General features: G+C 45.1%; 1 protein-coding gene across 3 annotated transcripts in view; it reads left to right on the forward strand.

Annotated features, from left to right (window-relative positions):
• ERCC3 (ERCC excision repair 3, TFIIH core complex helicase subunit) overlaps positions 1 to 16,380 on the forward strand; it is a 38,516-nt gene that overhangs the window by 20,290 nt on the left and 1,846 nt on the right. For all 3 annotated transcript variants that reach the window (NM_001132325.1, XM_024242935.3, XM_024242934.3), the window contains 4 exon segments: positions 2,495 to 2,591; positions 4,000 to 4,117; positions 14,160 to 14,278; positions 16,063 to 16,215. In NM_001132325.1, the coding sequence (NP_001125797.1) occupies positions 2,495 to 2,591; positions 4,000 to 4,117; positions 14,160 to 14,278; positions 16,063 to 16,215 (487 nt within the window).

Here is a 16,380-nt window from a genome sequence, read left to right on the forward strand (position 1 = left end):
TACTAGAATGATCATTACAATGTGTACTTACCTTTTTTGTGTGTCTCTGGCCTTTAAATGTATGAAGTAGTGTTTTTTCTTCTTGGTTTTCTCGCTTCTAAAATGATCCTGTGGGCCAGGCACAGTGGCTCATGCCTGTAATCCCAGCACTTTGGGGGGCCAAGGCGGAAAGATCACTTGAGCCCAGGAGTTCAAGACCAGCTTGGGCAATATAGTGAGACCCCATCCTTTAAAAAAAAAAGTGATCCTGTGGCTCTCGGGCATTGCTCCATTCTTCGCTCGTGTGTGGTGGGGATTCTCCAAGCTTTTGGCTCCTCCCAGCCTTCATAAGAAAGGCGCTGGTATCACCAAAGCACTTTGCAAGAGAGGCTTAGGGTTATCTGGCAGTGTGGGGCTATGGGCAGAGCATTGTTTTTGGGATCAGACAGACTGGATGTGGGAAAGTTGTTTACCTCTGAACTCCTTTTGTACTTCGGTCACATGTAGCTACTGCCACCCAATGTGTCCTGGGTCCTGGTGTCCCTTGATGGTGGGGGGTGGATTCTTGTGCCTGGCAGCTTGTAAGTATTTAGTAAATGTGATGTTCTCCACTTGGAGGGTGCTTTTCCTTCTGTTTCATCTGTGTGGGTGAACCTTTAGAAACCGAGGGCTCCCCACTGTGCAAGTAGTTTTTCCTGGTGGTGGGGGAGGAGAAAACCACCTAAAAACCTGGGTATCCAGAGTCAGGCTGTTCTGATGAGTGGGGCTTCTAACCTTTTTCACTGCATGACATGCATAGAAAATGATAAAATTCTGTGGTGGCTGGGACCTTCTGGATCACGCAAGGCAGCTTGTGACTGGACTAACCAGAGGCCATCAGCCTGGGTGTGCAGCTGCCCAGGCCCTGTCCAGCTTCCCCACAGGCGAGGGGTTTGCTCTTTGAGGTACATCCATTAATGGGCACTGCTCTGGGTGCTAATGGGCCTGGGCAGTGGAGCAGCCACTCCCAGGTTCCACCTGCTCAGGCTCCTTGACCCTTGGTTTCCCACATGTAAATTGGGGAACATGAAACTTGTCTTTTACAGTGCTGAGGAATCTTGGCAGGGCTGGCTGGATTTTTTCTTTTCTTTTCTTTTTTTTTTTTTTTTTTTTGAGATGGAGTCTCACTCTCTTGCCCAGGCTGGAGTGAAGTGGTGCGATCTTGGCTCACTGCAACCTCCACCTCCCAGGTTGAAGTTACTCTCCTGCCTCAGCCTCCTGAGTAGCTGGGATTATAGGCGCCCTCCACCACACCCAGCTAATTTTTTTTATTTTTAGTAGAGATGGGGTCTCACCATGTTGGCCAGGCTGGTCTCAAACTCCTGACCTCAGGTGATCCACCCACCTTGGCCTCCCAAAGTGCTGGGATTACAGGTGTGAGCCACCGTGCCTGGCTGGATTTTTTTTTTTTTTTTTTTTTTTGATGTACTCAGCTCAGTGCCTGGTGTTGGTAGGTCCTGCGTACCTGTAGTTTGTCCTCATTGTCTTTGTTGTTGTCATCATCATCATCACTGTTGTTATGATTCTTGGGAAGCTACAAAAACTGTCCACCGTCACATTCCAAGACAGAGGGAAGGAGTGTGACATTCCCAATGCTATGGGATGATAACCATTGAGTTCATTGATAGGGTTGTGCCCTTCGGCAGGGAGCTGGAAATTTTTTTTTTTTTTTTTTTTTTTTTTTTTTGAGACAGAGTTTCACTCTTGTTTCCCAGGCTGGAGTGCAATGGCGTGATCTTGGCTCACCACAACCTCTGCCTCCCGGGTTCAAGTGATTCTCCTGCCTCAGCCTCCCGAGTAGCTGGGATTACATGCATGCGCCACCACACTCGGCTAATTTTGTATTTTTAGTAGAGACGGGGTTTCTTCATGTTGGTCAGGCTGGTCGTGAATTCCCAACCTCAGGTGATCCACCGGCCTCGGCCTCCCAAAGTGCTGGGATTATAGGCGTGAACCACCGTGCCCGGCAGGGAGCTAGAAATTAGAGAGAAGTTTTTAAAACTTAGTGTTATGGGAAATCAGCACAAAAATGGCTGAAGGACACTTTTCTCCTTTCTGCTCATCTCTTGGAGCATGCCTGTGTCTTGGCAAACAGTTGCTTCCAGCCTTTTTTTGGAAATAGCAGTGCTTTCTTTGTCACTCTCTTTGGGCTTCATGAAATCTGGAGATGCTCCTTGTATAGACTCTGTGCTGAGAGTGAGAGATGTTGAAGCAGGAAAAAGCATAGTCCAAAAAGAAAACGAAAAACGGAAAGGAGGGAATCCCGAAGAGAATAGTGGGCCTAAACCTAGAATCAGTGGGGAAGGCTGGGGGGTGCATCTGTAGCCAGTCATTTTTTTGGGTGTAACGATATTCCTGCATGACAGAGGGCTTTCTACTTGAGAATGGCCAGCCTGAGCTCCTTTTTCCCTCTGATGTGTTTTCAAGATAACTGAGGCATTATTCTGTGGTCTAACACAGCTTCATTCTTCTCTAGACCCTATATCTACGGACCTACGTCTCAGGGGGAAAGGATGCAGATTCTCCAGAATTTCAAGCACAACCCCAAAATTAACACCATCTTCATATCCAAGGTTTGTGTGGCCTATGGGGTGGAGGTGAGGCCCCTAGCACTCTGGGGACCTGGTGGGTACACTATGATTCCTGGACAGTGAATTCACGTCTGCTGAAGGAACTTCTCATGCATGTTTTCATTTCCGACATGTACAGGGATGGGGGACACTGCCTGGGGTTAGTGGAAGGAGCATACTGAGGATTTGCATGCATCATGGATAATCTATAAAGGCTCTTTGAGGTTTTTCCAATTCTTTTTGGGATGTAGAAGTTTTAAGTTGTATTTCCTTATTTATAAAAGGAAAAAAAGTTCATTTCCTACTCTGGCAAAAGTAGACATTTAGATGAAGTTCTCTTTACAAGTTAGAGATCCTGTGTGTCGCAGCAGCCTTTGTCCTGGTTCCTGGTGTCCCTTGATGATGGGTGGTGGATGTCAGCACAGACTTGCGCAGGCCCAGCTCAGGGATGGTTTACTTTGCAATCAGAAGCTGTAGCCCCACAGCTTAGAATAGTCATTCAGATTAAGACAGACCCGAAGCCCAAAAGAAATGAGATTTTTACAACCAGGCGCGGTGGCTCACGCCTGTAATCCCAGCACTTTGGGAGGCTGAGGTGGGTGGATCACCGGAGGTTAGGAGTTCAAGACCAGCCTGGCCAACATGGAGAAACCCCGTCTCTACTAAAAATACAAAAATTAGCTGGGTGTGGTGGCAGAGGCCTGTAATCCCAGCTACTTAGGAGGCTGAGGCAGCAGGGTTCAATCACTTGAACCCGGGAGGCAGAGGTTGCAGTGGAGCCGAGATTGTGCCATTGCACTCCAGCCTAGGCAACAAGAGCGAGACTCCGTCTCAAAAAAAAAAAAGAAAAAAAAAAGAAATGAGATTTTATGTGATTGTGGCTGGGCACATAAGCACCAAACCTTCATGTCTGTGGCTGGGAACCTTGATGTTTGGAGCCCCAGAGCTGAGGAATCCACCTACAGTCAGAATCCCATATGGGGCAGTTGTTCCTCCCAGGTCACATCCCACGTGTGCTGCTGGTGTCAGTGGCCAACAGGTAAGAGTGTGGATGGTTTTGTGGAGACATATTTCTGTAGCCAAAAAAATGAATGACTCAAAGTCAGCCTCTGTTCAAAGGCCCTCTCATCTCTGGGCTCCTGCCTGCCACCCAGCACTGTGAATGTCACTGATGCCTGGTATTAATTCTTCAGGATGACTCTTAGGAGAACTCACACAAGGTCCTGGAGACCCAGAGATGCCTTTCTGAGGTTCATTGCTTCACCTCTCTGCCTGCATCAGGTAGACCCTGGTACAAAGAGGAGAAAAGAGTGATTATGTTTCAAAATTATCTACAGAACTTATTTAAATTCTGAATCGTTGACTTTTTTTTTTTCCTCATATGTAAAAACCTTCCAACTTGTTTCTGTAGGTAGGTGACACTTCGTTTGATCTGCCAGAAGCAAATGTCCTCATTCAGATCTCATCCCATGGTGGCTCCAGGCGTCAGGAAGCCCAAAGGCTAGGGCGGGTGCTTCGAGCTAAAAAAGGTAAAGTGGTCTTTCATCTTCTGTTGCAGGAGGTAACTCCTCTTAAACCACTTTAGTTAGGAAGACGATAGGGGTGAGAGCTGCCATGTGCCCTGGGGCTAAATAGACTCTGGAGGGAGGGGATCCCAAAGCAAAGACCTAGATCCTTATGGCCCATCATTATTTCTCATACCTTGGGGGTGAATATGCAGGTGTTTTCCATGACAGCAGCACGGAATCCACACAGATGTGCTCTGTACACTGTGCAGCTGTGTTGGTAGATGGTGAGAGGAAGCCAGGGCAAGGCAGTGCTTATGGGGTAAATGTGGAAGGGAGAAAACAGAGCTGGGCCACCAGTGTAAGTGGAGGAGCTGGAAGCTGCTTCTGGAACTTGATCAGGAGGCAGGGAAAGGTTTGGTAGGAGCAGCTAGGGCAGACACACAATGGACACATCATTCATAACCTGTGCAGAGTGCTGCCCTGGTGGCAGCTTGCAGCAGGGGCAGGGCAAGCTCAGTGAGTGAGGAGGTGAGAATCCGCATTGCAAAGGCTTTTTCTGAGGAGGCGTGGCACCCCTGTCCTTGCTTACTGCAGTAAAAGGGTCCAGACCGCCATTGTGGGCATGGCAGGGACTGATACTCTTGCTAAGAGATGGCCGTGTCTGTCTTACTGGGACCAGGGCACATCCTGAGACAAGGACACAGGCCCTATCCTCAAGGAATCTGCTTATTCAAGGAGGCATCTGGACTGCTAGAATGTTTGAAAATGACAAGATTAGTGGGCATATGTTGGAACTGTACTGCATTCAGATGTGTTTAAGAAGCATCTAGTAGCTTGTATTTAAAATGGAGATGAGGCAGATAGCATGGACTAGAAATAGCATGGACTCGGGCACCAAACCAGCTGTGTCACCTTTGGCAAATTATTTTCTCCTCTGAGACTTGGTTTTCCCATCCAAAGTGGGGGTGACAATCCTATCTTGCCAAGACTGCTGTGAGGATTCAGCTTATAAATCATAAAATGTAGTCGGCTGGCTGGGCACAGTGGCTCACACCTATAATTCCAGCACTTTGGGAGGCCAAGGCAGGAGGATATCTTGAGCCCAGGAGTTTGAGACCATCTTGGGCAATGTAGTGAGACCCCATCTCTACAAAAAATAAAACTAGCTGGGCATGGTGGTGTGTGCCTGTGGTTCCAGCTACTTGGGAGGCTGAGACAGTAACTTTTATAAACTGACAGGACTATGATCTGCTAGCAAATGTGAACATAATTCATTACTTACTCCTTACTCTAATTTGAAAACTCCTTTATTGATTGATTGATTGATTGAGACAGAGTCTCATTCTGTCACCCAGGCTAGAGTGCAGTGGTACAATCTGGGCTCACTGCAACCTCCATCTACTGGGTTCAAGTGTGATTCACCTGCCTCAGCCTCCCAAGTACTTGGGACTACAGGCATGCACCACCACGTCCAGCTAATTTTTTTGTATTTTTAGTAAAGACGGGGTTTCACCATTTTGGCCAGGCTCGTCTCTAGTGATCCACCTACCTTGGCCTCCCAAAGTGCTGGTATTACAGGTGTGAGCCACCGTGCCCAGCCTTAAAAACTCCCTTAAATGTGAATAGAAGGCCAGGCGCGGTCGCTCACGCCTGTAATCCCAGCACTTTGGGAGGCCAAGGTGGGCAGATCACGAGGTCAGGAGATTGAGACCATCCTGGCTAACATGGTGAAACCCCGTCTCTACTAAAAATACAAAAAATTAGCTGGGCATGGTGGCGGGCGCCTGCAGTCCCAGCTAGTCAGGAGGCTGAGGCAGGAGAATGGCGTGAACCTGGGAGGCGGAGCTTACAGTGAGCCAAGATCGCACCACTGCACTCCAGCCTGGGCGACAGAGCAAGACTCCGTCTCAAAAAAAAAAAAAAAAAAATGTGAATAGAATTGTTTTCTTACTCAAAACACTGTTTAACATAAGACACTTGGCTCCTGTCTTTGCATCTCTGAGCTCTTGTAAGACTTGAGAAACAATTACATTCAACGGTAGTATGCTTAACCTACTGACATTTGAACTACAAAGTAAAGATGTTCAGATTTTCCTGAAGGATCAAGTCTTTCAGGCCACAGAATTTTCTTTCTCCTAGTTTCTTAATACAGTAGTCCCCCCATATCTGCAATTTTCCTTCCCACATTCAATTACCCATGGTCAACTGTAGTCTAAAAATATTAAATGGAAAATTCCAGAAATAATTCATAAGTTTTAAATTACACACTATTCTGAGTAGCATCCAGGATGTGAATTCTTGCTTTGTGCAGCATATTCATGCTTAAATTCTCCCCACCCATTAGTCACTTAGTAGCCATCTCATTTGTCATGGACTGTCACTGTATCTCAGTGCTTGTTTTCAAGTAACCCTTATCTTACTAATGGCCCCAAAGCACAAGTGTAATGATGCTAGCAATTCAGATATGCCAAAGAGAAGCTGTAAAGTGCTTTCTTAACATGAAAAGGTAAAAGTTATTAATTTAAGAAAGGGAATAAAAATCATATGCTAAGGTTGCTAAGATCGATGGTGAGAATGACTCTTCTTACTGTACAAGATGATCATCCCCAGAGCACATGGCCATCAGACTTTCCAAGGTCAATACAAAAGAAAGAATCTTAAAGACAGCTAGAGAAAAGGGTCATACAACTTACCATGCTAACAGCAGACTTCTCAGCAGAAACTTTACAAGTCAGAAGAGATTGGGGGACTGTTTTTAGCATTCTTAAAGAAAAGAAAAGAAATCCTGGCCAGGCACGGCGGCTCACACCTGTAATCCCAGCACTTTGGGAGGCCAAGGTAGGCAGATTGCTTGAACTCAGGAGTTTGAGACCAGTCTGGGCAACATGACGAAACCCTGTTCCTACAAAAAATACAACAATTAGCCAGGTGTGGTGGTGTGCGCCTCTAGTCCCAGCTACTCCGGAGGCTGAGGCAAGAGAATTGCTTTAGTCTGGGAGGCAGAGGTTGCAGTGATCTGACATCTCACCATGGCATTCCACCTTGGGCAACAGAACAAGACCCTGTTTAAAACACAAACAAACAAAAAAACAGGCCAGGTGCGGTGGCTCACACCTGTAATCCTAGCACTTTGGGAGGCTGAGGTGAGTGGATCACCTGAGGTTAGAAGTTCGAGACCAGCCTGGCCAACATGGTGAAACCCCATCTCCACTAAAAATACAAAAATTAGCTGGGCGTGGTGGTGGGTGCCTATAATCTCAGCTACTCAGGAGGCTGAGGCAGGAGTATTGCTGGAACCCAGGAGGCAGAGGTTTCAGTGAGCCGAGATTGTACCATTGCACTCCAGCCTGGGCAACAACAGCAAGACTCTGTCTCAAAACAAAAAAACAAAAACCCAAAAACCATAGTGAGACCCAGTCTCTTTAAGAAAAAAATAAAAACGAAAAATCCTAACCAAGAATTTCATATCCTGCCAAACTAAGCTTCATAAGCAAAGAAGAAATAAAATCTTTCCCAGACAAGCAACTGCTAAAAGAATTTGTTATCACTAGACTGGCCCTACGAGAGAGTCTTGAGAGTTCTAAACATGGAAATAAAAGAATGGTGACACCTGCTACCACAAAAATACACGTAAGCACATAGCCCACAGACCCTGTAAAGCAACTACACAATCCAAACTACAGAGCAACCAGCTAATGACACCATGATAGGAATAAAGCCTCATGTATCAATATTAACCTTGAATGTAAACAACCTAAACACCCCACCTAAAAGACTTGGAGTGGCAAATTGGATTAAAAACAAGACCCAGCCTTCTGCTGTCTTCAAGAGACCTCTCTCACATGTAACAGGACCCATAGGTTCAAAGTAAAGGGATAGGGAAAAATCTATCACACAAATAAAAAAAAAAAGAGTGGGGCAGGGGGTCACTATTCTTGCATCAAATAAAACAGACTTTAAACCAGCCACAGTAAAAAAGGACAAATAGGTCATTACACAATGATAAATGGTTCAATTCAACAAGAAGACTTCCTAAATATATATGCACCCAACATTGGAGCACCTAGATTCATAAAACAAGTACTTCTAGAGCTAGGAAAAGGCTTAGACAGCCACACAATAATGGTAGGAGATTTTGACACCCCACTGACAGCATTAGACAGATTATAGAGGCAGAAAACTAACAAATTCTGTACTTAAAATTCAACACTTGACCAATTGGACACCCCACTGACAGCATTAGACAGATTATAGAGGCAGAAAACTAATGAAGAAATTCTGTACTTAAAATTCAACACTTGACCAATTGGACCTAATAGGCATCTACATAATTCTCTACCCGACAACCACAGAATATATATTCTCATCTGCCCCCAGAATATACTCTTAAGATTGATCACGTGGGCCTGGTGCGGTGGCTCACGCCTGTAATCCCAGCACTTTGAGAGGCTGAGGCCGGCGGATTGCCTGAGCTCAGGAGTTTGCAACCAGCCTGGACAACACGGTGAAACCCTGTCTCTACTAAAATACAAAAATTAGCTGAGTGTGGCGGCATGTGCCTGTAGTCCCAGCTACTCGGGAGCCTGAGGCAGGAGAACTGGCTTGAAGCCGGGAGGCAGAGGTTGCAGTGAGCCAAGATCAAGCCACTGCACTCCAGCCTGGGCAACAGAGCAGGACTCCGTCACAAAAAAAAAAAAAAAAAAATTGATCATGTGTTTGGCCATAAAGCAATGTGAGACTTTATGCTCAACTTTATTAAAGTCTTAATAAATTTGGCAGGGTGCGGTGGCTTACGCCTGTAATCCCAGCACTTTGGGAGGCCAAGGCGGGCGGATCAGGAGGTCAGGAGATCGAGACCATCCTGGCTAACACGGTGAAACCCCGTCTCTACAAAAAATAAAAAAATTAGCCGGGCGTGTGGTGGCAGGTACCTGTAGTCTCAGCTACTCGGGAGGCTGAGGCAGGAGAATGGCGTGAACCTGGGAGGCGGAGCTTGCAGTGAGCTGAGATCGCGCCACTGCACTCCAGCCTGGGCAACAGAGCGAGACTCCATCTCAAAAAAAAAAAAAAAAAGACTCAATAAATTCAAAAAAGTCGAAATCATACCAAGCATGTTCTTGGATCACAGTGGAATAAAAGTAGAAATCAGTACCAGGAAGAACTCTCAAAACCACACAATTGGCCAGGCACAGTGGCTCATGCCTGTAATCCCAGCACTTTGGGAGGCCAAAGTGGGAGGATCATTTGAACTCAGGAGTTCAAGACCATTCTGGGCAACATAGCGAGACACCATCTCTAAATAAAAGCAAAAAGAAAAAAAAAACCCACACAATTACATAGAAACTACACAACTCGCTCCTGAATGACTTTTGGATAAACAAATTAAGGCAGGAATCAAAAATTATTTGAAACAAATGAAAACAGATACAACATACTAAATCTCTGGGGTACAGCAAAGGTTTTATTAGGAAAGTTTATAGCACTGAACACCTACATCGAGAAGATAGATTTCAAATTAACAATTTGACATTTCACCTGAAGGAACTAGAAAAATAAGAACAAGCTAATCCCAAAACTAGCTGAAGAAAAGAACTAAAATCAGAGCAGAACTAAATGAAATTCAGACTCAAAAACAATACAAAGGATCAATGAAATAAAAAGCTGGTTCTTTGAGAAGATAAATAAGGCCAGGCGCAGTGGCTCATGCCTGTAATCCTGGAACTTTGGGAGGCCAAGGTGGGCGGATCACAAGGTCAGGAGTTCAAGACCAGCCTGACCAACATGGAGAAACCCCGTCTCTACTAAAAATACAAAAATTAGCAGGATGTGGTGTAATCCCAGCTGGTGTAATCCCAGCTACTCAGGAGGCTGAGGCAGGAGAATTGCGTGAACACAGGAGGCAGAGGCTGCAGTGAGCCAAGATCGCGCTTCTGCACTCCAGCTTGGGTGACAGAGCGAGACTCCATCTCAACAAAAAAGATAAATAAGATTGATGGACTGCTAGTTAGATTAACAAAAAAGAGAAGATCCAAATAAGCACAATCAGAAATGACAAAGGTGACATCACAGCTGATCCCCAGAAATACAAAAGATTCTCAGAGACTTAGAAATACCTCTGTGCACACAAACTAATAAATCTAGAGGAAATAGATACATTCCTGGAAACATACAACTTCCCAAGATTGAATCAGGAATTAATTGAAACCCTGAACAGATCCATAAGGAGAAATTGAATCAGTAATTAAAAAAAAAAAATGGCCCCAGGCATGGTGGCTCATGCCTCTAATCCCAGCATTTTGGGAGGCTGAGGCAGGTGGATCACTTGAGGTCAGGAGTTCCAGACCAGCCTGACCAACATGGTGAAACCTCGTCTCTACTAAAAATACAAAACTAGCTGGGCTTGGTGGCGTGTGCCTGTAATTCCAGCCACGTGGAAGGCTGAGGCAAGAGAATTGCTGAAACCCAGGAGGTGGAGGTTGCAGTGAGCTGAGATCGTGCCACTGCACACCAGCCTGGGTGATAGAGTGAGACTCCGCCTCAAAAAAAAAAAAAAAAAAGAAAACCAACTAAAAAAGTCCTGGACCAGATGTATTTAGTTCTACTGAAACTATTCAAAAAAATTGAGGAGGAGGGACTTCTCCCTAACTCATACTACGAAACCACTATCATCCTGATACCAAAATCTGGCAAAGACACGATGAAAAAATAAAACTACAGGCCAGTATTCTTGATGAACACAGATGCAAAAATCTGTAACAAAATGCTGACAAAGCAAATCCAGCAGCATATCAAAAAGTTAATTCACCACAATCAAATAGGCTTTATTTCTGGGATGCAAAGTTGGTTCAACATGTGGAAATCGATAAATGTGATTCACCACATAATTAAAAATGAAAAGCATATAATCATCCTAATAGACACAGAAAAAGGTTTTTTGTTTTTTTGAGGCAGAGTCTCACTCTTGTTGCCCAGGCTGGAGTGCAATGGTGCAATCTTGGCTTACTACAACCTCTGCCTCCCAGATTCAAACTATTCTCCTGCCTCAGCCTCCCGAGTAGCTGGGACTACAGGCACGCACCACCATGCCCAGCTAATTTTTTTGTATTTTTAGTACAGACGGGGTTTCACCATGTTGGCAATGCTGGTCTCGAAGGCCTGACCTCAGGTGATCCATCCATCTCGGCCTCCCAAAGTGCTGGGATTACAGGTGTGAGCCACTGCGCCCGGCCCAGAAAGAGCTTTTGATAAAATTCAACATTCCTTCATGATAAAAACCCTCAACAAATAGCATCGAAGGAACATATCTCACAATAATAAAAGCCATCTATGACAAACTCACAGCCAACATCATACTAAACAAGCAAAAGCTGGAAGCATTGCCTTTAAGAACTGGAACAAGACAGCTGGGCACAGTGGCTCACTCCTGTAATCCCAGCACTTTGGGAGGCCGAGGCGGGTGGATCACAACAAGGTCAGGAGATCTAGGTCATTCTGGCTAACATGGTGAAACCCCATCCCTACTAAAAATACAAAAAATTACCCAGGCGTGGTGGCGGGCGCCTGTAGTCCCAGCTACTTGGGAGGCTGAAGCAGAAGAATGGCGTGAACCCGGGAGGCGGAGCTTGCAGTGAGCTGAGATCATGCCACTGCACTCCAGCCTGGGCGACAGAGCAAGACTCCGTCCCCCAGAAAAAAAAAAAAACTGGAACAAGACAGAGAGCCCACCCTCACCACTCCTATTCAACATAGTACTGAAAGTTTTACCCTGACCAGTCTAGCAAGATAAAGAAATAAAAGGCATCCAGATAGGAAAAAAGGAAGTTAAATTATCTGTCTTCCCTAATGATATGATTCTATACCTAGAAAACCCTAAAGACTCCACCAAAAGGCTCCTAGACCTGATAGGCAACTTGAGTAAAGTTTCAGAATTCAAAATCAATGTACAAAAATTAGTAGCATTTCTATACACCAGTAACATTCAAGCTGAGAGCCAAATCAAGAACACAATCCAATTTATAATAGCTGTCAAAACAAAAGACAAAACCTAGGAATAACTACAGAACACTCCTGAAATAAGTCATAGGTGACAGAAACAAATGGAAAAACATTCTATGCTCGAGGATTAGAAGAAGCAGTATCATTAAAATTGCCAAACTGCCCAAAACAATCTACAGATTCAACACTATTCTATCAAATTGCCAACATCATTTTTCACAGAATTAGAAAAAAACATAAAATTCATCTGGAACCACAAAAGCACTGGAATAGCCAAAGCAATCCTAAGCAAAAGGAACAAAGCCAAAGGCCTCACAGTATCTAACTTCAAACTACGCTACAGGGCTTACAGTAACCAAAACAGCATGGTACTGGTACAGAACAGACACATAGACCAATGGAGCAGAATAGAGAGCCCAGAAATAATGCCATGTACTTGCAGCCAACTGATGTTCAACAAAATTGGCAAAAATATGCAGTGGGGAAAGTACTCCCTGTTCAATAAATGGTGCTGGGGAAACTGGCTAACTGTATGCAGAAGGATGAAACCGGACCCCTGCCTATCACCACATACAAAAATCAACTCGTAATGGATTGAAGATGTAAATGTAAGACCTCAAACTGTAGGGATCCTCGAAGAAGACCTAGGAAATACAATATTCACAAAGTTGTGCAACTATCACCATAATTCATGTTTAGAATATTCTCATCAGCTCCCAAAAGAAACCCTCATCCATGCACAGCCACTCCTAATTTCCTCTTGTTCCCAACCCCCAGCCCTAGGCAGCCCCTAATCTACTTTCATGTCTGTAGGCCTTTTCTGGACATTCATGTAAATGCAATCAGACCATTTGGGGCCTTCTGTGACTGGTTTCTTTTTACTTAGTATAATGTTTTCTTTCTTTGTTTGTTTGTTTTTTGGAGATGGAATCTCGCTCTATCACCCAGGCTAGAGTACAGTGGCGCGATCTTGGCTCACTGCAACCATTGCCTTGCAGGTTCAAGGGATTCTCCTGCCTCAGCCTCCTGCATAGCTGGAATTATAGGCATGAGCCACCACGCCTGGCTAATTTATGTATTTTTAGTAGAGATGGAGTTTCATCATGTTGGCCAGGCTGGTCTCAAACTCCTGACCTCGAGTGATCCGCGCCCGCCTCAGCCTCCCAGAGTGCTGTGATTACAGGACTGAGCCACCACACCTGGCAGCATAATGTTTTCAAAAAGATTATCCATATTGTAGCATCTGTCAGTACTTCATTCATTTTTATTGCTAAATAATATTCGATTCTATGGACATACCACATTTTATTTATCCACACATCTGTTGATGGACATTTGGGCTGTTTCCACTTTTTGGCTCTTAGAAGAATTCTGCTATGAAATTCATGTACAAATTTTTGTGTGGATATAGTTTCATTTCTCTTGGATTTATGCCTGGAAGTGGAATTGCCAGGTCATGTGGTTATAACAGTGTGTTTAACATTTTGATGAACTGCCAGACTATTTTCCAAAGCAGCCGCATCATTTACATTCTCAGCAGCAATGCATGAGGGTTCTAGTTTTTCCACATCCTTGACAACAGTGGCAGTTATCTGCTTTTTTGATTGTAGCCATTCTCGGAGTGGGGGTGAGGTGATAATCTCATTGTGCTTTTGAGTTGCATTTCCCTGGTGATTAATGGTGTGGGTCATCATTTCATGTGCTTATTGGCTATTTTTATATTGTTTTTGGAGAAATAATCTGTGCATGTTCTTCGCTCATTTATAATTAATTTGTCTTGTTGTTGAGTTTCAATAGTCCTTTATATAACCTGGATACAAATCCCTTATCAGATACATGCTTTCCACATTTTTTTTTATTCTGAGGATTGTTTTTTCACTTGATGGTGTCTTTGGAAGCACAAAAGACTTCTAAATTTTGATGCAATCCCATGCCAAGTTCAGGTGGTAACCCCGAGTGCAGGGCTTTTCCACTGCAGTGCTTGCTTTTGAGCCTGGGACCCTTAGCTCTTGGCATTCTAATGGCTAATGTTGTCTTCTTTCTTGCCTTTTCTCATTTTTTCCTGCAGGGATGGTTGCAGAAGAGTACAATGCCTTTTTCTACTCACTGGTATCCCAGGACACACAGGAAATGGCTTACTCAACCAAGCGGCAGAGATTCTTGGTAGATCAAGGTTATAGCTTCAAGGTACATATCCATTTGGCCTCTGGTTAGACTAGGACCAAGGCCTTCTTGATACCCTGGCCTCCAGGAGAAGTGAGGGCCACTGTCAGCAGGTAGACACCAAGCATTAGGGGATTAGAGGCCTTGCCTCAAACTCCCTTTATCTCTGCATGAATCGCTGAGGGCAGCTGTTGGTGGGAAGTGTGCCGTCCTGGCAGGACTGAGATGCCACGGCACTATGGCCAGCACTGTGTGAGTCTGAGCCCCGCAGGGCTGCTTTCTCAGGGATGTGTCTCCAGGTAGCTAGGAGAGCTCTTCCTTTCATCAGCTGGCTCCAGGCCTTAGTTTGCCTCAGTTTGCCTCCCAGACATCGGAGCCATCCTGTACTACAAATCAGGTATTTTAATAATTGGGAAATTCTAAAGCTTTGGCTAACTTTCATTGGCTGAGGCATTTGCCTTCTTTCCTGTTACACGAATATTACGTTTATGTCAGTATTTGGTGTCCAGAAGGGCTTTATATTTTGGGGATAGATGGAGGGTTCTAGAAGTAGGGGAATTAAATTCCCCGTATGGTCCACTAAAAAGACATCCCTAGAACATTAGACTCCCAGGTTCTTGATGGCAAAAGACAGCAATCCAGGCTTCCTTTTGAGATACATTTTTAATGTGTCTCTTTATGCATTGGTGAGAGTTCCCATTATTGGCCTTAGGAGGACAGGGTTGTCTGGCCTCCCCTCTTTTAGCTAGAGGCAGTGACACTTCAGACCTCTCATGCTGGCCTAGAGGACAAGATGCTTGGGTTTTGAGCCCAGTTTTTTGGAGGATTTGCATCATGACGTTTTTATCCATCCATGAAAATCCCTACTGGTAATAGCATTCCTACCTCCTCATTCCTGCCAAGCTGTGAGGGTAAGAGGAGCACCAGGTCAGAAAGAGCTGCTCTGAATTCTTTGAAAAGTGACCTCGACAAAAAAGGCACAATACCGTGCCATAGTAGTTTGTGTTGGTTGGAGCTGTGTCTTCAGTGCTGCCTGTTGAGGAGCAGTGGTTGGAGTTCCCAGAGTCATGACATGGAGTGGTTGGGCCTGGGCAGATGTGCACATTGTCTATACTCTGGATCCCTGGCCCAGAAGGACTCAGAGCCTTACTTCTAGGAATTTTCATTTAATTAAAATTATGAGAATTGGAGGGAAGGAGAGTTCCCTTTACAGAATCAACCCAAGTTTTCTGCAGGGATAGGGAGCCCTTGTAGTAAGTTATCCCCATAGAAATGAAAACCCAGTCTCCACCATGCTGTTCTTACTCTCTCAGAGAAGATCTGTAAATAATCTTCCTGATATCCTATTATTTTCATTTTCATGTGTTCATTCCTGCTGGAAGCCCCAGTTGCTGAGCACAGCAGATGCCAGGGACCTTCTCAAAGGGCCACAGCCTGTGCCTTCCAGTCACTTGTCCCTTCCTTTGTCTGCTCCAAGATGTGAAGGCTACCCGAAGGAGCCTTTTAAAATCACTAAGATTCTTCCTGTTGATCTTCCATATGTGATCATTTAGATGCTGTGTGCTGGGGGCAGATTTCTCTAAAATTCCTGCATCCCTCTGGTCTTGAGACCATTAGTTAAGCTCCCTGTTAAAGGCGGCTCCTGATGCTGGTCTCTGGAATGCTAGGGAGGAGCTCTCCATTGTTCACCACCAGGGTGGCTAGGCCTGGGGAGGAAAGTGACCAAAGCAGGTGGACCCAGAAGAAGGCAGAGGAGGGCTGGGGAGAGAGAGCAGAAGGGGGCATGTCTGCTGGCTTGGGCTTTGCAGGTGATCACGAAGCTCGCTGGCATGGAGGAGGAAGACTTGGCGTTTTCAACAAAAGAAGAGCAGCAGCAGCTCTTACAGAAAGTCCTGGCAGCCACTGACCTGGATGCCGAGGAGGAGGTCGTGGCTGGGGAATTTGGCTCCAGATCCAGCCAGGTGAGTAAATGGGTGAGGAGGTTCCAGGTGTGAGTGCTCTCACAGGGCAGGGTTTGTAGACACAGACACAGACATGTAGTCCTGCCTGGATGGGCCCATGGGATTTTTTTGGAAATGTAGGAAAACACGGAAGAAATGAATAGAAACAACCCTTGTTGCCCTTTT

Source organism: Pongo abelii, chromosome 11 (genome assembly GCF_028885655.2).
Source record: "Pongo abelii isolate AG06213 chromosome 11, NHGRI_mPonAbe1-v2.0_pri, whole genome shotgun sequence".
Lineage (NCBI taxonomy): Eukaryota > Metazoa > Chordata > Mammalia > Primates > Hominidae > Pongo > Pongo abelii.